A 25,915-nucleotide genomic window follows, 5' to 3' on the forward strand; every position below is an offset into this window, starting at 1 on the left:
AACATTTGGTGCACATTTGAAACAGTAGAATAGAACACAGCGTTTTCTTTTCCGTTTCATTGCAAGGCCCATCACACCATATATCAGAACAATAGAATTGGAAGAAATGGTTTCTAAAAAATTTATGAGAGGATGTCAAAGTCACATGCAAAATTAAACTCAATCTTATGAAAACTACGCCTTAAAATTTAATCATGATTTATTGGCCCCAGTTTTTGGATAGAACAACGGACAATTAATTACTGTTTTCAATTCAAATAAGGAATAATAAAGCAATCAATCTTGAATTCATAATGGATGAATTTAAGAAATTGAATGACGAATGGCTTAAAGTTTTTACAAAATATTCACGACACTTTAAGCAAATGTGCTTGAAAACCTTCTTTGTTAGCATTAATACTTTGTTGGTGTTCCCTATGCAACTCCAACAGTTCAAATTTTTTGTTTCTCCCGTCCAAATAGTGCACCAGCCCCCAACGAACCAATAAATGAATCAAATGACTGAGTCGAACAAAAAGATTTAATGATTTTTCGATAAAATTATTCAAAAGTTCTACAAATTTCATAAAAATGTCTTCATAACAGTTAATTTGTTGATAAAGTTATTATTTCAAATGTGGATTATTCTTATAGCGCGCAAATATTTCACTTTTGAAGACTTCAAATTTTTTTCTATTTGCATTATTTTGTTGTTCTCTCCAAGCCGGCCTCGCTTGCTTTCTTTGTAGGCCCCAGTGGCATGTGAATACCGGTGAAAGAACGTAGAACTTGTATCCAGCCACATACATTTCATATACCTGCAAAACACAAATAAGATCAGTGCTCTCGTAAAAACCAACTATGAGACACTAATTACTTGAGAATTTCTCGTAAATCCATATCCAGTAAATCTTTCGTCATGCGCGGGAGCGCTATCTATTGCTATATAAAATGGTTCATATAAGAACTCAAAATTTGTGACGGTGTGGCTTATTCTGACTGCAGTCTCACTACGATTCGTTGATAACCACCTGAAGTTTATATAAATATATATAAGGAAATAAAAGAAGTATTGTATTTATTTTGAATAAATTTTAAATGCATTTGTAGGGCTTACTTTGAAAAGTTTGTCGCATATTGGTTGTAAATGAATACTTTTTCATGAAACGGTCTGGCCAGTCCCTTTTTAATTAGTCCCCGCAGAAGGTCCTTGGAACGTGGAAAGGCTGCACGAACATCGATTTCAAATGTGGGAATCACATAGGCGCAATATCCTTCGCAAATCACAGTTTTAAAGAAGTTATTGAGCTCAACAACACTGTTGAGACTAGGTATTATGTCGATGTCAGTTAAAAACACATATTTCGTTTGACATCCTTTTCGCGCTATATTCCGCATATGATTCTGAGGATATATATTCTTTTTACGCCACTCCAATGTTTTAATTGTGCGCAATTTCAAAAGCGACTTTAATGTTTTATCAGGATTTTGGCAATTGAATTTTGCCTTTATATTCAACGATTCCGTTACGATTCTTGGCAGTTTGTCATATTCCTCGGGAACTAAGATATGAAAAGTCGCATTTGCCTTAATATTCGGAAAGCAGAGACGCAAATATGTGACAAAATATCGCAATATAATATATTCCTCGTTTCCCGCGGAGAATAGTGTCACTGAAATCGGCGCTCGCCAATTCGCAGCAACCTGGGGAAAGGAATATAAACGCTCCACAGAACTTTGCGTTGCCAGGCAGATCAGGCTAATCTTGGACGATTCCGAATACTGATCTCCAACTACGGCGAAATCCTTTATCTTATACTTGTGTTGATTATCCCAGCGTCCATAGCTGAAGTCTAAGTTCTCAAATGTTAATTTTGAATTATTGCTTTGGGGTAAAAAATGGTCAAAGATCGGCGTCTGCAGTTGAGTCTGCTTCTGTTGATATGCTGTATTCTCATCATGGGGACAGTTCACAGTGCCAGCAGATTTTACTTTGGTCTGAATACTCTGCTGTGTTGTGCTTGCATTCCCATAATAACCGGAAGAAGGCGGATAAACTCGGACTAGCCACAGTATGTTAACCAATAGTAATACAAGAAAAAATTTGATTGATCTGCCTTGTGGGGCTCGAAACTGAAAAATGAGATTAAAAGTTAATTGGAAATATTCATTTAAAGTTTTGTTTAGTTTTTGGTAAATTTCAGTTAATTCCCTTCTCATTTATCACACATTTTGAATTTTATAAAGATTTTTATATGTACACAAATATATAATATAAATGCATTTAAATATGTACCGACTCACAAAAATATACAAATAATTTTTCTTCACATGTATTTCATGATTAATGGTGAAAAATAGGACTATAATTTTATTAAGATTTGCACAAATGCACAAACAACGTATCTAATGGTAATTGTACAAAAAGTGTTCACTTACCATACTTAAACACACTTTGAAATGTGAAAAGTGCAACAAATACCACAAATACACATTTGTGTGTATTTATATGGAAGTCCTTTCAAAGGACACTTTGTGTGTGACCGTATTTCATTAACTACAAAATATCTAAGAGCTGCTGACAAATATATATATAGCACAGAAAATGATTAGGATATCTTAGATAAAGTTATTGGATCAGGCAGAAGCTGTATATTATTTCCTAGTAATAAATAATAAAATAAAGTCATAAAAAGTTGATAAAAATCTGTTTGATTGCTCAAGAGTATATGTATGTATATATACACTCAAAATGACATGATGAACTTTAGTGTTACATAATTTATTAAGAGGTTGCCAAATCGTTCATAAGATATTAATCAGTCTTTTATCTCTTCCAAGTTTCGTCATTTGAGAAGGTTAACTGACAAACTTGACGCTCGTTTAATTCAGTGTTCTGATTCCATATCTCAAAATTGATAAAAGGAACGATAGTTTCTGCACCCAAATAAGGTAATTTAATCGATGACATTTATTTATCTGAACCTGTTGTTATTTGCATTAGTTTTCCGTGCTTATTTGCAGCTTTGTCGCGGAGTGTATTGCTTTAATTATATATACTGTATTGGTTTAAAATAAGAACACTTAAATAGAATGTTTAACGGAATCGTAGATGTTTGTTGGATTCCGTTTGCTGGTTTTATATCATTCTTAATTATATTATCGGCAATCAACAAATCTGTTGGTGTTCGAAAGGCATACGTAAATATTCTCTTGCGAATATTTGAGGTAAACACAAAGCTTTAATGCATTCCTTTCAATTCATATTGGTATAAATGTTCATATTTAAATCTATAAAGCCAAATACAATAATAACTTATACTCTTAAACTTCCTAGCGATGGAATTGGATGAATTAGAAAGTTCATAAATATAGCTAGTTCCAATCAAAATATTAACTTAGTCGAATATTGAAGACATTGTACATATTATTGGCTTTTAAGTCAGGAGAACTTTCTAGATACTTTTAACTGAATTTGATTGTAAATGTTTCATATTATGATTCTTGAAAAAAGCAGCCAACGGTATTTATATATATACATGTGTGTGTGTGTGTATGTGTACGTATATATTGTATATGTATGTATTTTCGAGCCGGGTAGACCGGTACCAAAGTCCTTTTGTTAGAATGGTGAGTACAAGGATGTGTACAAAATCTATTAAACTTATGGTCTGGCTACTTTTATTATTTGAGTGGTGCATAAAATCCAGGAATAGTGCTATAATTGCATGCTGGTTAAAGCTTAAAACTGTGACGTTTTGTAGCTCTCAACCTTGGAACCTCATCGTGACTTATGGCCGATTACTCAATAGCTAGATTTATTGACGGCAGAATCGTCAATGCTTATCAGAGACGTAACAAATTTTATTGTTGAACTTGAACCTTTTTTTTTTATCGGAAAACAAGTGATTACATAGTAGATGTTATCCGTCTTTGTGCTTGTTTTATAGGTATGTGTTTCCAACTGCAACTAACATTTATTAATTATTTTATTTTAAGTATGGTCGAGCTAGCATAGAATCGGCTTCAAAGGAAAATACACAGAGTGTCCGAGAAAATGTCACTTCTGATCAGAATGCTAGTGTGCAACCTGTGAAGGACGTAGACGCAAATGAATCAACTAATGGCGCAACGCTTATAACGCGAGATGCCGTACTTCTTCCGCAGGCACAAGAATCAGGCAATGATAAGCCTCAAACATTAAAAAAGGTAATTAAATAAAATTATAAGTATTTAGTTATTGAATAAACACAATTTTAAGTGCTTATATATAATTGTTATGATTTTTCTTTCAGGAGGAATTCAATTTTGATTTTGAAAACTGCTTAGACTACGTGAAATCTGGCGTAGAAGCAATTATCGAAGACGATGTTACCTCCCGATTTGAGGCCGAAGAGCTAAAGAGCTGGAACATGCTGACACGAACGAATCGACATTATGAATTCATATCGTGGAAAATAACACTTATCTGGATGTTTGGGTTTGCAGTGCGCTATTCCATTCTAATGCCACTGCGCGTCCTCGTCTGCTTTATTGGAGTACGTACATATATAGCGTAAACAGTATCCATGATCAAACAACTCATATCCTCACTGGTATTTAATAAGTTTTAAGTATAATTCCAATTGGATAATCAACTATAATGGAATATGTCTTAAAAATGATCGATAATTATCGTTTTCTGATAGCTCACAGCTTATAAGAACTACACGCACCAGATAAAATATGCACGCTAATTCCCATTCCCATCGATATCTCACCTCCGATCTGCACAAAATGGGGTTAAATTCATTATTATCCTTGTCCATACCTCCATCCGTCCGTGTGTTGAATCTAAATGTAGATTTGTGAATACCATAAGTAAATCGATATATATCGATTGCATAACCCGGTTTTTGAGCATGTCTTTGTGGTTTAAAGAACTAGAGACACTGATTTAAATATGAATGTGATTGTTTAGTAAACACAAATAATGAAAATTTCACTTTTTTGAATACCTCACCACGATCAGTCTGAAATAATTAAAAGTTCATATGTAGAGATAAGATAAGATATCATTTAAGTACATACAAATGACTTTATGGCTGGGTTAAGGGTATTTTCTAGTCCGAGCACCATCGGCCAGATTAGCTATATTTGTCAGTCGGGGTTTTTAAATTAAGCCCATAAAACAGCACGGGACTCTCGCTAAGAAATTCATGGTTACTTTTCATTGCATGAGATGTTACCATCTATATGTCCTGTGGTTAGTCGTACAATACGCATAGACAACATTAAATCCAAATATCGAACATTTGTCAGCCCCTTGGAATCAAGTAAAATCGATTCATATTCGAATCATCTCATAATTTCTCTTACGATTTAAAAAAAAAATCATTTAGAGATCGTCATTTGAAAAGTGTTTGGGAATTGAATTTGTCGATCATCATCGACAAGAGCATTCAAATGTGTTTCTTCATGCATTCATAATTCTCTAATCAATATTTCAATTTGATTTTTAGGTTTTATTTACAGTTATTTCAAACACATTTGTGGCTTTAATACCCATTCGATTTTTGCGGACCTACTTAGCGGGCTTGTGCTTCAAGATTACCTTCCGTCTTATATCAAATTCCCTGTCAGCACTAATAGTCTTTCACAATAAGCAATATAAGCCCAGCACTTCTGGGTTCTGTGTAGCTAACCATACGACCCCACTCGACGTGGCTATTTTATCAACAGACTGTACATTTTCTTTGGTGAGAAAGATGATTTTTATTTAACTTGTAAAACAGAATTAATTGTTGAATTGTATGTTAAGCATACGGTTCGCAATTCTTACTGATTGTCCCACTTTATATCAATGTGCCATATATATAATGTTTATAAATCGCTTCAAATTTGATCGCATTATTTATAAAATTGATTCAAATTGAAAACAATTCGTTCGATTCATGCAACAAGCTTAAATCAAGCTTAATATTTATTAAACGCAGCTAAATTCAATTAACAATTACAAATAAATAATTTTCAAAGAGGTGTTTTAAAAACGTTTATACATTTTTTGTTAATTTTTATATATGTGTTTATTTAGGTGAATGTGTGTGCGTGTGTGTCTTTGGGAGTGTGTTACGCTTTTAGCTTTTGTTATTGTCCTCGCTGCTGGCTTGTTCGATTTAGTAACTTTGAATAATGTTTGAACATTTTTTTGTCTCTGTTCTTAGTCAGCGAGAATGGTAAGCAGGTAAGAAATTCTCTTGAAACTGTATTTACTTGAATTGTAGTGCCCAGTAATGTTTTATTTGTTATGAAAATAAACGAATGATGAAAGATGAGTAATGAACGGTCCTTGACTTGTTAGTCAGCCAGAAAGCTGCAACAATGCGTACGATATTCGATCTTGAGATCGTTTTCATATTGGCCTAAAGCGATTCTGATATTTGCCAATAATTTCAAAATGATCAGATGCTGTTCGCAACAAAACTCGTTTGAATACACGAACCGATCAGCCGACTCAAACAAAGTTTACTCAGTTGAGTTTATTCAATGATGACATTTGTTGAATTACTGCATGTGAGTAAACAATTTAGTGCTGAATAAAATCAAGAAAATAGTGATTTTTGGCATGTTACGAAAAGAGATTGAGACATTTGTCCTCTGTCTTTCGTAGTTTGTTTGCACCGCTCAAAACCAGTTCATATATTTCTGCTATGATCGTGTTGATCGTTATTTTCCATTTTGTTCGACCATTGATCCTGATCGAAGCAGCTCTCTGGTGTGCACGTAATTGGTCCAAGTCCTTACTTTTTCAGATGTTATGCTTGGTATGTTAAGATCTTCATGTTGAATGATCTCTGTATGGTTTTTGCTTGCGTTGACCCATAAGACTGCGTCCCATGTCCTGATTATGATTAACACAGTTTTGTAAAGAGATTTGTGTATATTTGCCAATTTAGTGGAATCGATGGGAGGTATTCAAAAGTATATATTTAAGATCTGTGTGTGCTATTCAAACTCTACTCGAAACTTCAAGAAATGTTGTAAAAATCAAATCGAAAATGATGTTTTTTTTCCCAAATCCTTTAAGATACAAAATTTGAAGTTATTAATGGTGTGCAATAAGTTAAGCTATTGAATATAATATGATTATTATACTATTTAAATTAAAGAGCAGTGACAAACAATTCTCTCACAACAATCAACAATATCAATTCTCCTACAACATTTTTTTTTGTGCCTTCTTGTTCCATGCAATCTTCTCAGGTAGTGTGGTTAACGGTATGCACAGCTGCTGTGGGAAATCTAAAGGATGGAAATAAAAAGCGTGCAATTGTGAATAATGTTCTTGGGCAATGTTTCGGTGTCTTGTCCAGCGCCATTTCCGCTGTTATTACTTACCATAATGAGGATAATCGACCGTCATCAGGTATTTGTGTGGCTAACCATACAAGCCCTATCGACGTACTTGTTCTGATGTGTGACACGAACTATTCTCTGGTAAGACAATTTCATATTAAGAATTTCGTTGGACCAAACACTCTTGGTTTCATCTTTGTTTATCCTTTTTATTGTGTTGGGCTTAAAACTCTTTAATTAACTACTTTTAACCCAATCAAAGTTATGCTGTATATAATTTTTCCGATCAATTCTATTATTTGTTTTCAATATTATTGTATATTAATATTTCACAGTTGAAGTGATCTGTAGTGAAATAAGAAAATATCTGAATATCATACATTTTAGATACAGAATTATTATATCGAAAAAAACACACCGATTATTCAAAAAAGTTGTAAATATATAAAGCCTAGTATCTTCGAGAAGCTAGTAGAAGTAATTGATTTGATTGTTATCACGGATCAAAAATATTTATATTTTTTTATTGCTTCCATCCTCTTCCTATATAATTGGAAAACACGTATTTTTTTGTAGATATGATCTTGCAATTTGAATGACATCCTTATGCTCCACAAAGTTGGTATTTAATAATTACATTTGTGTGTGTGTGTGTGTGTGTGGGTGTGTGGGATCTTGTGTGTTTGTATAGCGTACAAGGTATCTCATAGTCGGCCAATGTCGACTGACGCATTTCTATACCCTTGAAGAATTTTGCTTTCACGTTTATAATGCATTGAAGGAGACGTCTCCGACCCCATTAATAATAAATATATTCTTGAGCAGCAACAACAGCCAAGTCGATATATGCATGTTCCTCTGTCCTTCAGTCCGTCTGTTCAATTGGTTTATATGCGGGCAAACAGCTCCAAATCCATTTAATCTTGACTAATATAATTAACTCCTGTCTGCAAGGGTATATAATCTTCGGCGTGCCGAGTATAGCCGTTCTTTCTTGTTCTTTGTTATTTTTCAGTTTACTTTTGTTAAAAAAAAAATTGTTTATTGTTTATAATTGGTTGATTGGCTATTTGTATCGCTTTCTGTATACCCTGTACTCATTTAAAAATGCTATAAAAGTGTATATTGAAGTTGTGCAAATGTCTGACCCCGTAAAGATTATGAGTTGTTTCTAATTATATTCTGAATTAAGAACTGCTGGTACGTACCTGTTTAAGTCAAAAGTTTGTTTAATAATAATAATATCAGTTCCGGTTGCTGGTTCCTAAGAAATGTTGAATTTCGCTGGTCGGTTTGATCCTGACAGACATTGCACAAAACCAATATGCTGTCCCAAATGCCCTTTGAAAAGTGACTTAACATTTGTTAGCTTGTGTAATCTTTACAAAAATTGTTTTGGTATTTATTTTTTGTTGGCTTTGGTTTGCTTTTGTCCAATCCTTACCTAGCTTAACGCTGAATATATAATTCATAGATTGGTCAACGACATGGCGGTTTCCTTGGCGTACTGCAAAGAGCCTTGGCGAGGGCATCTCCCCATATTTGGTTTGAGAGAGGCGAAGCTAAAGATCGCTTAATTGTTGCCGAAAGATTGAAACAGCATGTGTCCGACCCAAATAATCCACCAATTCTAATCTTTCCGGAAGGAACCTGCATAAATAACACATCTGTTATGCAATTCAAAAAAGGCAGCTTTGAAGTTGGCGGCGTTATATATCCTGTTGCTATTAAGTAAGTTCTGAATGTATGCCTGATAATACTTGAAGCTAAAATTGAATCTTTTCGTTTCATTTCAGGTACGATCCCAGATTTGGTGACGCTTTCTGGAACAGTTCCAAGTACTCAATGATGCAATACCTTTACATGATGATGACCTCGTGGGCCATTGTCTGCGATGTTTGGTATCTCCCGCCCATGTATCGCCAAGATGGAGAGTCGGCGATAGACTTTGCTAACCGTGTCAAGGGTGTGATAGCGAAACAGGGTGGATTAGTAGATCTGGTGTGGGATGGACAGCTCAAGCGAATGAAGCCCAAAAAGGAATGGAAGGAGATACAACAAGTTGAATTTGCAAATCGATTAAAATCGGATTAACACTGAGCCTATACATTTTATTTTATTTAAACCAAAAACTGAGAATTGTTTAAATATATGAGACTTCTTTACTAAAAGTTTATCCTACTCTCTATTGTACCTGAATTTTATTGGTTCCTTAGTTTTATACCCATTAAAATTGGTTAAAATGTGCATAATTATGTGTGTAACAGACAGAAGGAAACATATATATATTATATACTGTCGATTTAGATGTCTTTATATAATTATCCGACTTATATATATATATATATCAGGTTACCTTCCAGTCGAACTCTCCCATCTAGAGTGAGCTGACGTGTGAAATTTAGAAATTATTGATAATTCGCTTTACCAGAGCAATTTTCCAAAAAAAAGGATGACATAAGCGAAATGGAAATAACTTCCCCAAAAAGTCAACAGCAGGATCATAATGCTCGCATAAATATAAATACATCTAAATTGTTGCCATAGTTACGAGTGCTTAGCAACTAACCTTATTGACATGGCAACTATAATTGACCTTAAGCTCCATAAAAAATATTGAAATACTATATTTGAAATTATCCAAGAATGTGCACAATAATCAAGAATCAAGATGTGGCTAAGAAATTTGTTTTTTGCCTTTGTTTTCTACATCAATTACAACTTTCTGTACATGTGTGTTAATAGCGTGGATGCACCGTTTATTCATATACCCGGAAATGGAATCGTCTCCGGGACGTATTTAAAAATGTATCGAACTCAAAATATTAAAGCGTATCTTGGAATTCGATATGCACACGCCGCAAGATTCTCGCCACCCGACATTGAATTGCCGCCATGGAAGGGCATTTTTAATGCAACAAAATTTGCAGCTAACTGTTGGCAACAAGGTCCTTCGTCCAGCAACGTACAGTTGGATAAAGTATTAGAAATCATTTCAGGTGGAATGTTTAACAAATCGGCAATGCGAAAATATGAGGAGAATTGCTTACATCTAAATGTATTTGTACCTGACGGTCCGTTTAAGATATATTACAAATTTACACTAATAAAGTTAATAACGTCTGATAATTAATTGGTTTTTTCGTTATTTTCTGATTTTAGGGCTTCCCGAAGTTGATGGATATGCCGTAATTGTCTGGATCCACTCTGGAAATTTCTCGACAGGCAGCCCATTTGATATTGATCCATTTCAATTGGTTTTCAAACAGAAAGTTATTGTGGTTACATTCTCATATCGCTTAAACATTTTTGGATTCTTTTCAACGGATGACGGTGAAGCTCAGGGTAATTATGGATTAATGGATCAGTCGGCCGCACTCTACTGGGTGAAGAAAAATATCAACTATTTTGGAGGTGACGAGAATCGAATTACATTAATGGGCCACGATGCTGGAGCTGTTAGTGCCGCTCTACATATGACCTCTGGGGAATGGTCGAAAGGCGCCTTTCACAAGGCAATTCTGATGTCTGGCAATCCTTTAACTCCTATTCGATTGCCACAGGAATTCAACAACGATTTGGATAGAATAGCAAGTGTTTTTGGATGTGCTCGAAGACCGACGTCATTGCTCATGCAATGTCTGAAGAGAATTGACGCACGAGTATTGGCTGAGAATCTACCAGCGTCAATTGAATGGGGTCCCATTGTAGATTTTGGATTGAGTAATACCTCTTATCCATTTATTGAAAGCCAGCCCGAAATGTTATTTAAGAGTGGAAATTATCACAAAGTTCCAATCATTATTGGCATCACTGACATGGAGGAAGTTCTGACAATATTTAATGATTACCTATCATTAGAATTGAGTGCAGATGATCTTAAGAATTTCTTCGCTGACATCGCTGTAAATGATATTCATAAAATTAGTGGTAACAATGAATGGTGTACAAATTTCCCCATCATTTCTGATGCCATTGATTTTATGTATACCGATAAGGGTAGTGAAGAAAATGGGAATATTAATACAAATTTAATCAATGCACATACGGAAAAATCATATATAATGCCATTGGAAATGTTTATAGATCTACTTAGCAAGCACCAGAGTATTTATAGCTATATATTTAGGTATCGATCGCAATCTCTAAGCGGTGATTTACCCAATTGGATTGGAGTACCCAAATATTTTGATCAGATATTTGTTTGGGGCATACCATATGTAAATAATATTGTCGAATGGAAGTCGACGGATAAAAAAATGGCAGATATTGTTATGACCTTATGGGCAAATTTTGCTAAAACATCGAATCCTACTAAGGCAAACGTGTATGTTAAATGGAGTGCTATTACGCCACCCAAATATCCATATTTATCGATTGATGAAAATTTCAATACCGATTATCTTTCCAACAATCAAAAAGTGAAATTTTGGAAAAACTTGTATCCAAAAATTCTACACTTTGCTACAGAATGCTGCAATTCTACGAATTCAGCAACAAAATATTTAATGACATATACAATTTATTTTACTCTCCATATATATATATTCTAATGTAATCCCAATGATCTTCCCTATATGCGTAGTTACAAGTTAGAGTTAAATTTACAAACTATGGGAATTAACAAAATGAAGGTTTTATAATACTTAACCGAAAATATATGAAATGCAAACATTTAAAATGTTTTATTTGGCTTTTACAAGGGACGGTTGAATTTATTTTATTTTGTTTTTATGGACTCAAAGAACAAACATCACCCAAATGTACAAATTTAAAGCATATCTTTGGGGTGCATAATAAAGTCCAAGTCTGTGGATGTTGACAATTTTTTCGTTGGAACCACAAGAATTTACACTGTCGAACTGCATTTAAGGATTATGGGTTAAGCTAAGAACCTAACCACTTCCAAATATTTATTATATTTTTTTTTTGTGGGAGTTGCATCCATTTTATTGAGTTATTCAAATTGGCAGGCCAAGGTTTATATGCGGCGCAGCGGACTTCCCTTTAAATTGCGAAATAGCTCTAGTTTTTCAAGGGGCTTGGGGCGTTAGAATCACAAGACATATTTATTTGGTTACGAAACAGCAGCCCCTTCCCCACTATTTCCCACTATTTAATCCACAGTCAATATAACATATTGTTTTGTTTTTTACAGTACACATTAAGAGTTTATTTTAACTTTAAGCTTATTCTAGTTATATTCTAGTATTTAAATCTTTTAGCTTATGCTTGAACTTAAAGCCAAGGATGCCAAGCCGGATCCATGCGACACAGATTGTCCACATTAGTTGCGGATTGAATAAGAGCCGAAACCTTTTTCTTTTCAATGTTGTCGAAATAGGAGATCTTATTCAATCGCAATAATATAATATCCACAGCCGAATTTACAGCTCGAATTGTGTTTTCCATTGAGTTGCTATCAATACAAGGATCATCCGATGCATCCAGCAGTTTACTTCGTATTCCTTTCTTTTGCAGGGTTATGATTTCATCTCGAAGAATCGTTTGTAATATAGAACTAAGTTTGTAATTTGGCTGAATGAAACAGCGGGCTGTGGCCACAATTGCCGCCGATAATAGCCCGGATATTCCAATGTTTGTTATGAATTCACCAATATTTGGGGTAAGTCGGAATGGTACCGGACGATGTTGATTGAACTGCTCCTTATCATCGTTTATATCAAATTTAAAGTATGAAATATTCATGAGTCCAGAGTCCTGATGAAGATACATCATATCGGGATTGAGGCGCGTCAAATTTAGAGCATGCTCACAAAGATATGAAAGCGCCAACTGAAGTGTTAACTGCAAAAGAAAAATATATTAATTTTAAAGAGAGCTCATTGGAGGATTTTAAACATTTTCGATTCCCTAAAGTATGTACATATATTCTATATGTACGAAGACTATATTAATTTTTTACAGAGTGAAATGATTATTCTTACCATTTTTCTAAACTGCCAATAGTCCGTGGCTGCGGCAAATGTGTTTAGAGCCCATTGACGTAGCAGTGTTTTTGAGACCATCGTCCATTGAACTTCAGTGAAAATCTCTCTTAAAATTGTGTGTGAAATCGGTGTACCCTGCGCTTGAACTTCCGAGAGGCGTTCGTAATACCTGACGATCGGCATGTCATAGTCAATTTTGACATTATTACAGCACTTTTTGAATATCTTGAGCAAGGAGACACTGTTGGGGTTATCTTCGGCCAGGCGCATTTGTGGTGAGATCGGAACCACTCGCGGCACAGTTATGTTCAAAAATCGACGACTGGTTTCCTTTTGCTTCTCCAAATAATAGTTAAGCATTCGCTTCAGCTGTAATACTCTTTCCTCACGGCGAGCATCTCCAAGTCCAGAATCGAGAACCACCAGGTAAGGGTATATTTTTCCATTTGTACCTCTTATGTATAGCCTTCGAGCGGCAGTATTATTTTTCTGCACAATTTCGACTCGTGGCATAAATCGCGCAATTCGCACATAATAATGAGATGAGGATGGAATCAACAATTCTCCCGGAAGTTCGACCTCTGCGGTCTTTTGACTAAAATTGGAGAGGAACCTGCATTTGTCTTCGATTAGGAAGGATGTCGGTAATTTTTTAACCTTCGCTTCCAACACTTTGATCCACGTCTTTAATTTTGATATTAGATTGTGTAATTTCATAGCCCCGGGCTTTGAAAAATCGAAATCATTTGTGAATTGTTCTTTCATCTTTTGGAAAACGGGATCTTGGAAGGTAACTTGAGCGCGGCGTGCCAGAGACTCGGATGCAGCCGAGTGAGATATTGATGAAGTGACAGATCCGGGCACATTTTCAATTCCAATGCCAAAGGTTGATCCCAGTTTCTTGACAAAGTGTAATGTATGTGGTGTTATCGTTGCATTAACCACAGTGCTTCGATTCTCAAATGCGATGGCGTAGCATTTAATCAAGCCTTGACGCAGCTGACGTAGAACTTCTTCTGTCCAACTCTCCCTAAACCAAACCATTTGATCCACAATTCCTTCGAGTGAGCTTAAGATCGTCGGATGAACTTCACGCTGCAGTTGCATTACTTTTGAACACCTCCACATAGGTGGTGTGGCTTTGATTGGATTAACGGAGGCAACCGTCACTTGATTTCTGCCACAAATTGAAGACATATTTTCCAAATTCTATAAATACAAATTGATTAATTAAATGAATTGTACAATAATATTGGCGTAGAAGTGATACTTACGGTTGATGTTAGTTTACCAGCAAATACTGCCTGTTCAGCCGATTTGTGTTTCTCCCGCTGTTCAATCTTTAAAGTAAGATATAAGGTACGAATCGGAAAGTATACCGCTTGAGGATAAAGTCGTCCAATCTGAAAATGAAAAAGAATTAAGTTTACTTGATAATGTCATCTTTACTAGATTAACATTATGACTTACCTGACTCAATAGATTTAATATAACATCGCCGTCAAATTGCTCCAGGCAACACAGAAGTTGCGGTATCCATGGCAACCAATAAGGCGGAGGAATCCCCGAGACATATTTTTCAAATGTGCTTATTAAAGTGTCGCTTGAATTATCATATGATAAGAACCACAACACTTTCGCAATGTATTTCCTGGTTTTACTTTCATTTTGATTGCGACACGCATGCAGATAACAGATTAATGCATTAACGCCAATTGATATTTGCTTTTCCCTCAAATATATCTGTTCCATATATTCGCCCCACATTGCCCAGGCTTTTGTGAGTCCATCGTGAAGTTGAACTGCGGCACTAAACGATTTGCCTGCCTCATCTGTGCGTCCAATTTGTGCCAACAGAAGGCCCTTCAACGCATAAAACTCCGCATTCATTTCGGGTGTGAAATATTTCAAATTTGTTGACTCAATTACTTCGAGAGCCTCGTTGATTTCGTTGCGTCCCGATGTTGAGGGCATTTGTAAGTAGCATTTTACTTGCTGGCGTATTTTCTGTGGACGATATAAAATTTTGAAAAGGATCAAAATATATAAATAAAAATAATTATAATAATATTGCCATTACCTGAAAACAATCCACAATTGGAACGGATGGTATGGTATATATTCTGGATAATGTTTCCTGGCATACGCCGGTCAGGTTATGTTTTCTAGCAATTCTGCCAAATGATATAATTGCCTGCGCTGAAGCATGAACTCCCAGCATAGTGCTTCCCTGATCCGATTGTTGTTCCAAGTGCTGGGTGATTATTTGATAGTGATGCTGCCGCCACGTAAATATATCACTCCAATGTGATAAATCGTCAGAGATGACGGGTAAACGATTACGCCAGGTCTTTACAATGGCTTTCATGTCATGCAAGGATGAATTTCTCGATTGCGTTAGGCCCTGATGAATTTGACTTGCCTCGTGCAGCTCCATAATTTGCTGCGAAGCCTGAAGATATGGCAGATGAATGTGTGAAACGATTTTGGGAAGGCGACGCCACTCCCTAATACATAAGCTGGAAGCGATTTCAACATAACGCTCGACACTGGACGCTTGTTTATCCTCTTGATACAGTATCGATAAGTATCCCTTATACAGATTCAATTTAAATCCATATTGCTTTGAATAACACTGCTCCGTTTTGGACAATGCGTTCTTCATTAGACTCCAGTCAGGTACTCGCCACGAACTTTCCAGGATGAGGAACATATTTTTCTCTCGATTTGTTTGCGCATAATCCAATAAAATATCCCATTGATTTAGTTCCTTGGCGCAGCGCATCCAATGCTTCTCCCACAACAATAGTTCGCTATTAACATCAATATTAATTAGACCACTGTTTAAATCCTGCTTGAATTTCGTCATAGCCAGATCATAGGCGCCTTGTGCTTCCTCAAAGAATCCCATCTGTTCATAGGATATGGCAATGTTTGTTTCGGGATAGTGTCCGAACTTTAGCCAAAGACCCGCCCACAGATCTTCTTCGTGCATGGCAGAGTACATTTTCGAGAGCGAGTCATAGATGTTATTCAAATACTGTTGATCGGACTCTGGCTGACTAACTTCCGCCACATCATTTCTGGCCGAGTGGGCCAAGGCCAAATCCTCTAACACTAAAATGGCACGATGCCAAAGGTTATGCGATTTACCCAAATATGTCAGCAGGTTCGGTGGAATATAAATCGAGGGTGTACATTTAGTTAGGCCCTCGACAAATGTATTTAGCGTGCTCGGACTACAATCTTTCTGATTAACGTTTGTGCCCGATGAAAGGAAGGGTATCAATTCCTTTGATATATTCATTCGTTGATCTTCCGTAAATATATTCCATATACTGGGGAAAATTGATAGCCAAACGCTTTCGGCCAATTGTGTATCCATGTGGCATAGCTGTGATGTGGCGACAAGCATTTGATCTGTTCTTATATTTCGATTTGCTTCGAGGAATTCGGCCTGCTTGTAAATTAGTTCCACTAAAGTTTCGCGTCTTGTCGGAAGTATTTGGTGGCAGTCTTCTTTGCGAACGGAGGTGAATTCCAATTTTAAATCAATATCGAAAACGTCGTCTTTGTCATCGACACTTTGCACGTTTTCAAATGATTCCGATTGTGAGGATAGAAATGATACAAATGAATTTTCCTGAGAATCAGTTGAGCTTGTTGGAATCACAGAACTTATGCAGGGAATTTTGAAAGCTTCATTCGAGCATTGAATCTGAGTCATTGTGTTTGCTGTTAAAATCAGCAGCTCGATGCACTGCTTTATCCAATAATGCGATCCAATCGTATCCCATGCTTGTGAGCACAATATGTACAGCAATCTATCGTGCAATCTGCGACGCATTGATGAATCTAAAATCTCAAAGAACTTTGCGCGAATATGGGGATTTTGGAAGCGAAGTCCATTTAAAAAGGCACCTTCCAATTTGCTCGTTAACTCAGTTTGCTTGAGAACTTCGTCACGATATATAAAGTTGATTATTTCCAAAAAGTGCACATTTAGCTCAACTTCATCGGCGAATTTCTTCTCAACATATTGCATTAATTTGACTAATAACGCGGACTTTTCTCTTATCGATGGAACGTGTGTTGCGATATTGGCATCCTTATTTTTTACCCAATCATCAAGCATTTTAATTATACATTTTAGAATTTTCACTTCAGAGCTCTTCTCAATTAGGCTAACCAAAATAGTGCCAATGAACAGTTTCCGTATTTCAACACTCATCACAATCACTCTGTTTTTGATCAACTCCAATGATAAGACCAACAGTTCCAAAGCCAATGAATTGGAATCAGTTGGTTGCGTGGTAGCGCCACTATTTGTATTAATATTAATGTGATCCTTTGTAAGACGATTTAGGACGCGAATGAATTGCACTAATATGCGATCAATATAGCTTGGATTGTTTGTGGTGCAAGCTTTTAAAATCATTAAGGTGCCAAATAGAGATGACGCATTTGGCTGTGGACTTTTCTCATAGAATGTCAGATTGTCCGTTATCATTTTGCTAATGGCGCTATATAGAACATCCAGATCATTGTGTTTATGCTGTGCATCTGGGGGAAATATTGCCATAAGTCGTGTTAGAAATATATGCATTAGGCGCACAATCCTCGTATTCTGGTGTATAATGCATAATGAAAGGCCCCGTTGAACTGGCCGCACAATTGTCACCAATTGCTCCGAACTTAGGATTGTGGTCAGGAACGTGAGGAAATCTATGGCAGTGCATATATTACTCAAGTTGTGATGCGGCGTCTCAATTGTTGTCAGCACTTTATCCAGCCAATTAATTTTGATATCAAATGGTTGCGGCCAAATTTCTGGACGCATTGCCGATTTCAGCAGCATGACACATCTAAATTGAAAAGGTTTCACAATAAATGCAATGAATACATCGAGAAAGGAATCAAATGAAAATAGTTCTTTAGATTTACCTTCTTGATAAATTTTCGCCTGGTGAAATGATTCCCGGCTGTGGATCATTGACTTGACATGCCAAACGGATTAGGAAATTGAGAACAGTATCGCAATACGACTTATCGATGGATCGCAAAACGTCCTCAGATTTTGTGTGACTTCCCACTCCTAAAGAAGGTGTGAGCATGAAATTATTTGAATTTTAATTGGCACTCAATGTGTACACTTGCCTTGCACAGTGGATGGTGTTGAGCTCTCAGCTGATTTTTTGCGGAATTCAGATGCTTCGGTGCCCGGACGCTTATGTTGACCTTCCCTTAGGTTATCTTCAGATTCTTCCGCTTTAACATCTCTTTCATCCTGTTTTATACGATGTAGTTCCCATTTGATTATAACTTCCGCTAAATCCACAGCCAATTTTTTATGTTCAATAGAAGCACTTGGCGGAAATCCCAAACGTTGCATATAGTTAATAAGATGCTGCACCAACTGGTGTCTGACAGGGAAATAAACCTAAGGATTGGATTGCGATTAGTGTCAATTTGGCAATTATAAGACTCCTTATTGCACTAACCTTATAATGACGAATAATCAGCTGAAGAATGTGGAACAGCTGCTGTATCGCATGACCTTCTTCAACGATAATCTTCTTTGTCCAGTGAGTTAACATTGTGTTCCCATCTTCCATGCGCAACGGCATTGCTGGCGTAAGGACATCGAGAGCCTGCTTGACAATGGGTCTTGCCTCCAGGGCATGTCCCTTTAGCAATGAATGGAAAACTTGTAGTACGATTTTCTTATGAATCGCCAGTCTTGAAATGATGTGGGCAAGCAGTAAATGTCCATGATAGCGTGCCGTTGGATCTACGCAGTTCTTGCTTAGTAGACAGGGCCAGGCAAATGTCATCAGGCGTCTGAGTTTATTGCCTTGCCTCTTATTATTGGCATCGCCGTCGTGTATGTGTTGAGAAGCACGTTCTACAAGCAGGCAGGCGAGCTGTAACAAAGCGATTCTCACTGCATCATCGTACTGTTTGTCGGGATCAAAAACTTTATTAATGAACACCGAGACAATATTCTTTTCATCCTCTTGATAGGGTGTTGGTGGTGCTCCAATCAACTTATTTCCTTCACCTTTGTCAAAGCTGACGGTAAAACATGGAATTATGACTGCTGTTATGATTTTTGCTTTCAAATCCTCGGAAAATGTGTTGTTATTGAAATTCTCAACGAAATGGAAAAATGCATTTCTTTTCCAGTTGACGGTATAGCTTTGTGCCACTGTATTTTGCAAGAAATCACGCAGGAAATATGTATCAGGTATAAAGTGTAAGCATAGTGCTCTCAACAGTTGAAATAGCAGATCGATATCATTTGTGTTGTTCGAAAAATATAGCAGGAGTATTTTGCCCACCAAATGCCATAAATCACAGGCAACGTTCTCCAAACAAGTTGAGTACAAACTTATGCGCCACATGTTTCGCAAAGCATCGACAATGTCCGGCCGCGTTGGTATCCACTGCTCATCTAGTTCCATGAGTGTGTAGATGATGAGGACCGCTTGGTGTTGGACATCGTATTTCTGAAGATTACCAACATCTGTTGTCCAATTTAAATACTCCAAAAGGATGGTGTACTTCGAGTTCTTCACAACTGTTCGGAAAGGTTGGCCATTTTTGTGCTTTAATAAAAATATAAAAAAGCGATTCCATTGCGAATCATTCATAAAGGAATCAATCATAAATAAGTCCACGGTCTCCACTGGGAAACGTTGAAGGAACATAATCAATGCTTCGCGATATGGGCTAGATGCCTCGATCATTAGATTCTTTTCAGTTTGCAGTACCAGTTGACATAACTTTTCGATATATTTCGATGATGCTGTTATATGGTAAAACATTTCGATGAGAGTAACAATTTTCTGTTCGTACTCTCCGCCTTTCGATGTGGCAAAGAAATTGATGTTCTCGTTCGTGCACTTATATTGGCCGACAAATATTTCAATGATTTTGGCACAATGCTGCAATATTTGCTCGCTTAGTTTTTCATTGAACATTTGTGGAAAAAGTTGTGTGAAATACGATAATCGTTTTATTGCCGGTATGGACAAGTTTCTGTGATCTCCAAGTTTGGCCAGTAAAGGTCGCATTGCCGCTTGAACCTAAAATATATATATATTTCTTAGAAAGAAACCATTTAAAATATTTCAAAACTTACCTTCTCTCTCTCAAGCGTTATGCCAGTAATAAACGTTTTCATACAAAGATAAGATGTTTCCTGCAACTCCGATTTATCATTCTCCATGACTTTAAAAATAATGTTTATTATCTTTTCTTTATATCCAATGTCGTTTATATAGTGGCAAGCTGCCAACGCTCTCAATGCACTTATTCGTAGTGGTATAAGGTTTGTGACATTCTTATAGCAATCCAATTTGGTCAATGTGGAATCTTCGGCTTCACTCAAGGTGAGCAGCTCGTGGAAGAATAACTTGTGGTACGTATTTGTTAAGTCTAAAAGCAAACATTTCAAATTCATATAACGGAATGCTTCCCAGGTATTTGCCATTACTTACCAATTGTAAAGAGACGTGGTTCCAAAGTTGTACAAAACGTATTACCATCCATTAAGCCAATTTGAGCATTGGCTGGTTGATGTCTTAATAAATGTTTTTTCGGTGGTATAATATCGGCCAGGACGTCTTTATGGGGGTCCATAACCTCAGAAACAGTCTTTTTTTGTATAGATCCAATGTGGTTTAATAATACCATGGATTCTTCTCTCACAATGGAATTAGGACTTGTTATATGACGGACGAGCTCATGAATCACTTCATATGTGGCCTTCGATTGTAACTCTTCCAGTTCATCATTTCTAGAATTTGCACTAATGGGAGACAGGCAAATCTCCAACATGGTTTTCATATAGCTTTTTGTTATTTCAAGTGCACCATTGGAAACGTCTCCCTCGAGATCCATCAGCACAAACATAAAGGCTTTCAGGAAGTTGAATAGATGCTGGTAGAGGGCACGTAGAGACATATGCTTGCACAGGAACTGAATGGCCTGGCAACCGCCAACTTTTGCATACCATGGACGGTCGTAACACAATGCTGTCATTCTCTCAGCCAAATATTGCATTATGGGCAATTTGCAAGCTCGCTCTTTATTGCCCATTATATTTGTGGCCGTGTGCAATATGATACCCATGCAAACAATTCCGGGCTTGCACAACTCCTTCTCTTCATGGCCCATGCAAGCGGCCAGAGCATCAATTAACACCATCGGATCAATTCCATTTGATATATAGCTCTTTTGTGGGAATGGCCCGGCCTGTTGAGCAATTGCCACCATTGTGTAGTGTCTGACAACCGCAGCCATTACGGGACAGACTGAATCGCGTAGATCTTTCGTAGCTGAGGCAACCAACATTCCAATGAGAGCTGTCAGATGTGTTCCGCGCACACTCGATGTGTGGATTTTGTTGTGAAATATTGGCCAACTCATAATATTGCCTTCGACAAAGTCCGTATGAGTAAACAGCTTTAACAACGTATGTTTCTCATCATCTAAGCTAATAAATGCTGCGAGAAAACAACGGATTACTTCCCAACTTTGTCGTCGATAAAACTGATCTGTTGTGTTTGAGCTCAATGCCTTAAAGGCTGACTCGATTGCATAATCAACGGGGAATTCAATTGGTTTCTCATATTCTTGGAAATACGTAACTATCGAGATCTTTGGCTTTTCGTTCTGATCATAGTGCAACGTTTGCGGTTCAACCATCATTTTTCGGTTACCTCCACCGAATTTTCCAAGAACGCGAAAAGCAACAAGCGCTGCATTATCCTGGTTTCGCAGTGTTTTCCATAATGCCTGCATTAATGCTGCCCGTACGGGTTGTATATGATCATACAAGAAATCTGGTTGCAAATTATCCACACACAGCTCCAAAGTTCTTAAGCCCTAAAAATAAATGTTTGTTCATAAATGAATTTAATCTCACTTAACTTATTATGTCTCACCTGGCTTATAAGCGTGGGGGACCCGTTCAAGGCCGATACCAATGGATCCATAAGCATAGGTAGATAGGGCAACAAAGATGAGAGACGAACAGGTACTGTTAAGCAAAGTTCCACAAATAGATCTCGCATATGTTGCTTGTGAAATCCACTTTGTAATCGATTTAGGCCTTCCAGCAAGTTGGGTAACAGGGGCAGAAATTCTTGATATAACAGATCATGGCTTCCACCGCCAATTGATCTGAATAGTGCCCTAAGCAGCAAGAAATAGTTGTAAGGCTCATCTGAAATCAATGCCAACTCCATGGAACGAATAACAATTTTATGTAAATGGGGGCGCAGCATTTGTTCGTTTTCCACTGGAAATAGGCTTACGCTTCCGAAGACAAGCTTAAAAAGTCTGAGATACAAATTAGATCGTTCAACGTTCGAACCCATTTCTTCCATTTTCTCCAAAAGATACTCAACCAGCACGGTTGCAAAGAGTGGCGACGTTGTGGGATTCGCCAGAAAAGAGTTGGCTATTACTTGAAGAGATTGATTTTTGTAGATTCTTTCAACCAGAAAATCAATTGAGGTGGCAAATATTTCTTGGAAATTCTGAGAATGCATCATGAGGAACTAAAAAAAGTTTAAAATTATATTATTATATTTATAGTTTACTTAGTGTTACTTACAATGCCGCTAAAGTGTTCTAAAACCTCTTTTTCCTCTTTACTGCGTGAAATTAATCCAGATGAGCGCTGTTGATTTGGGTTAACATTTATTGTATATATATCCAAAGCTTCCATTGCATAATGCACTAGATCAATATATGTGCATAATATCTCCGGATTAAATAGTTTATCCTGTACGCTTGGTTCTGCAACCTGAGTCTATAATATAAATCAATTACTAACAAAATTTCAATGCTATTACATCTCAATAAACATACCTTTGAGTTAAAAAATCCCCAAGTAATTGTCTTTACTCCTCCAACAAGTGTTTTGACCAAACTTCGATATTCAGCTACAGCTGTGCAAGCAATTTGGTTGGCAGTCGTCGACATTTTAGCTTGGTCGCTCCCCAGCTGATCCTGAGGTTATATTAAATGATAATAATGAGAATCACAATACTAACAAGCATAACAAACAACCAGCAACTAAAGTGATCTAAAAAATATATATCTCATGCCACTTCATAAGTTTTCCTTAAACATACCTCTTTTAATTCTGTAACAGGTAAGGAAGGTAAAGTAAATGAACCAGTCATGTTTGTTGAAGCACCAGTTGGAGATTGTCCCTTGCTGATTATATAGAAAAATATTGCAAATATATTGGAAATTTGTACATGTAAACATATATTATTTAACATACCACTTTTGTATAATATGTGGAAGCTGAATTTGAGCAATAGTTTCGAACTTCTTTACGAACACTTTCAGAAGCGTTCCCAGAATATTTCTCGATCGCACAGGCTCAAGTTCACTGTGATGTCGCAAGCAATCTACTAAATTCAATAAAAGCTTACACGACATTGTCTGTATGCCCACAGCAAGAGTCTCATCGTGAACATTTTTTGCAAACAAATGTACTGCTTTTATCAAGACATCCAAGCTCAAGCTTTGTCGGACATGATGGGCAAGATCAGCTAACGTTGAGTACGCCAATGGGCGAATGGAGTCCAGAGTAACACCTTTGCCAATCAGTAAATCTTCATCGAACAATTTCTCAATCGATGGTATGAATTCTAAAAGCAATTAATGTGGGAAAATGTTACTTTTGATATTACGAAATGGCTTAAGATATACTAACTCTGGCGTAAGTCTGTGGCGAATATATGACGTGCAGCAATTAAAAGGTCTTTTCGAAGATGTGCAGCCTCTTTTGGGCAATGTTCCATTAGATTCAGCATACCATTGGATACAGATAATGAGTTAGCTATCACCACATCCTGAAAGAATTAAAACATTTGTCATACTGATAGAAAGAAATGAAGTAATCTGAAATTACCTGATAAATTCGCACAATATATGCTAAAAATGAAAGCGTTTTAACTTGTGCCCCCATAAAGTCCACGAAAACTTCCTTTTGTGCAGAGTTTCTAGCAGAATCATTTTTGGAATATGTCAGATTATTTCCTGTGTGTATTCAAAGTATTTATAAAGGTCTTACCTTTGAATTACAGTTGGCTGTAAATTGATAGTTGTTAATATCAATGGAATGAATTCGGCAACCTCTTGGTGGACAGCATTTTTATATATTTGGTACATCATCACAACGATGATGGGCAACTCTTGAAGAACTTTCAAGGACAGAATACCACGAGGAAGAAGATTATACTGAAATATAAATTAATAAGTAAATATATAACAGTTTAAGCTTAAAACAATAAAATGTGATCTTTACAATCATTTGCTGAGAGTGCTGCTCTTGTGGTTTCTCTACATGTATGGTTTTTATTGAATACGTTTCAGGTAAAAGCATTTCTAAATCCAAATCCTTTAAGTCAGTTATCCAAATGTCGTTTGTTGTTTCAAATATTGATGTTAGGTTATTCGGCAGATTTGTATAAATTTCCTTGACGAACCCCAAAAATAGCTGAATCTGTAAAATAAATATAAAAATATTAAATAATATTAATGTTAAATATCTATTATAACAATTGCTTCATACTTACTTCGGGATTAAATGATGGCCGAAAATGTTTATGCAGCTCAATTATTATACGCAGACTTATGAGAACATTTTCTTCATTATCTGTTTTTAATAGTTTGAGCATCATTGTTATGATTGATTTGACATGCTGTCTTAAATTCTCCGTTATGGGCAATCGGTGTATCATCTCCAAAATCAATTTGCGAATCTGAAAATAAATAATGATTTTATATTCATTTACTTATTTGTAAAAAAAAAAAACAAGTAATAAGAATACAAATTAATAATTTAAAATGAGCGCTAATACGCCTCGATTAAAATATTAATAAATATCGACTTGTGTTTGCTTGTGTGTGTGTTGTGCATCTTAACATATCCATAGGTAACTTTGGGCAAGGGGCAGGGTATCTTCTAGCTGGGCCTTCTCGAATGTCTTCTGATTCAATCAACTTGTTTGCATGTGCTCAAAACAAACCAGCGAACGATGCACTACAAGCGAATGCAGCTGGGTATCTCAAATCTGAGCACTCTTGACAAAAAGATTGTTGCACACTTTTAGTTAAACCACAAACAATGCGCACAAGCATTTTGAGGCTCCGCAGTACACACACACAAACACACATGTGTATGTGTACGTGAGTTATTTGCAGTGCAGAAAATATTGGAACTTACGTGTTGAATTGTATTTTCCTGCACAAATTGTGGTTCACCATCTTGCAGGATGCGTGTAAAGATCTTGAGAGCGTTTTCCAAGAAAGACGGATAAGAGGGAGAATTTAGGATCATTTCGAAATGTTCACTCAACTCCTGTGTGGCTTTCAGCTTGATTTCATCGTTCGCTGCCGGATCATTTAGTATATTGAGGTAATTCCGGAACGTGTTAACCGGAATATTTTCGGTGTGTGCCATTTTAAGTAACCATTAATTCAATCCTTGCAAGAAATATGCGTTGTTGCGGACCGGTGTAAACAAGCGAAATGCGAATCTTACCACTCACACAGGGTGACTCGGGCACTGCAATTTAGGGGCACAAGCTTAAGCGATATCGATTATGAGCACATTGATC

The 25,915-nt window shown here is 36.6% G+C and overlaps 4 protein-coding genes across 7 annotated transcripts; 2 read left to right on the forward strand and 2 right to left on the reverse strand.

Moving 5' to 3' along the window:
• Nucleotides 1-505: 505 nt before the first annotated feature.
• On the reverse strand, nt 506-2,424 carry LOC6559354 (beta-1,4-glucuronyltransferase 1). The gene is made up of 4 exons (XM_043216478.1): nt 2,419-2,424; nt 1,097-2,112; nt 857-1,010; nt 506-797 (listed from the first exon to the last, which is right to left on the reverse strand). The coding sequence occupies exons 1-4, from the start codon at nt 2,419-2,421 to the stop codon at nt 606-608; spliced, it is 1,365 nt and encodes a 454-aa protein (XP_043072413.1). The 5' UTR covers nt 2,422-2,424; the 3' UTR covers nt 506-605.
• A 514-nt stretch (nt 2,425-2,938) lies between these two features.
• On the forward strand, nt 2,939-9,500 carry LOC6559355 (glycerol-3-phosphate acyltransferase 3). 4 transcript variants are annotated; one of them, XM_001987043.3, is made up of 7 exons: nt 3,004-3,207; nt 3,979-4,188; nt 4,275-4,517; nt 5,481-5,717; nt 7,222-7,455; nt 8,789-9,045; nt 9,111-9,500. In XM_001987043.3, the coding sequence occupies exons 1-7, from the start codon at nt 3,073-3,075 to the stop codon at nt 9,406-9,408; spliced, it is 1,614 nt and encodes a 537-aa protein (XP_001987079.1). In that variant the 5' UTR covers nt 3,004-3,072; the 3' UTR covers nt 9,409-9,500. The 4 variants fall into 4 exon arrangements, with proteins under 4 accessions (XP_032590523.1, XP_032590522.1, XP_001987079.1 ...); XM_032734632.2 differs by lacking the exon at nt 5,481-5,717 and having other exon boundaries at nt 2,939-3,207; XM_032734631.1 differs by lacking the exon at nt 7,222-7,455 and having other exon boundaries at nt 2,962-3,207.
• A 518-nt stretch (nt 9,501-10,018) lies between these two features.
• On the forward strand, nt 10,019-11,962 carry LOC6559356 (carboxylesterase 5A). The gene is made up of 2 exons (XM_001987044.2): nt 10,019-10,388; nt 10,477-11,962. The coding sequence occupies exons 1-2, from the start codon at nt 10,046-10,048 to the stop codon at nt 11,865-11,867; spliced, it is 1,734 nt and encodes a 577-aa protein (XP_001987080.2). The 5' UTR covers nt 10,019-10,045; the 3' UTR covers nt 11,868-11,962.
• Nucleotides 11,963-12,436: 474 nt separating this feature from the next.
• Nucleotides 12,437-25,787, reverse strand: LOC6560614 (transcription-associated protein 1). The gene is made up of 21 exons (XM_032733986.2): nt 25,522-25,787; nt 24,872-25,057; nt 24,601-24,798; nt 24,367-24,533; nt 24,205-24,295; nt 24,007-24,145; nt 23,569-23,941; nt 23,414-23,498; nt 23,148-23,288; nt 22,891-23,088; nt 22,217-22,834; nt 20,768-22,157; nt 20,410-20,705; nt 18,767-20,353; nt 18,423-18,705; nt 18,210-18,360; nt 15,346-18,130; nt 14,736-15,272; nt 14,540-14,668; nt 13,263-14,474; nt 12,437-13,122 (listed from the first exon to the last, which is right to left on the reverse strand). The coding sequence occupies exons 1-21, from the start codon at nt 25,756-25,758 to the stop codon at nt 12,553-12,555; spliced, it is 11,373 nt and encodes a 3,790-aa protein (XP_032589877.1). The 5' UTR covers nt 25,759-25,787; the 3' UTR covers nt 12,437-12,552.
• Nucleotides 25,788-25,915: the final 128 nt, after the last annotated feature.

Source organism: Drosophila grimshawi, unplaced genomic scaffold, assembly GCF_018153295.1.
Source record: "Drosophila grimshawi isolate 15287-2541.00 unplaced genomic scaffold, ASM1815329v1 contig_1369, whole genome shotgun sequence".
Classification (NCBI taxonomy): domain Eukaryota; kingdom Metazoa; phylum Arthropoda; class Insecta; order Diptera; family Drosophilidae; genus Drosophila; species Drosophila grimshawi.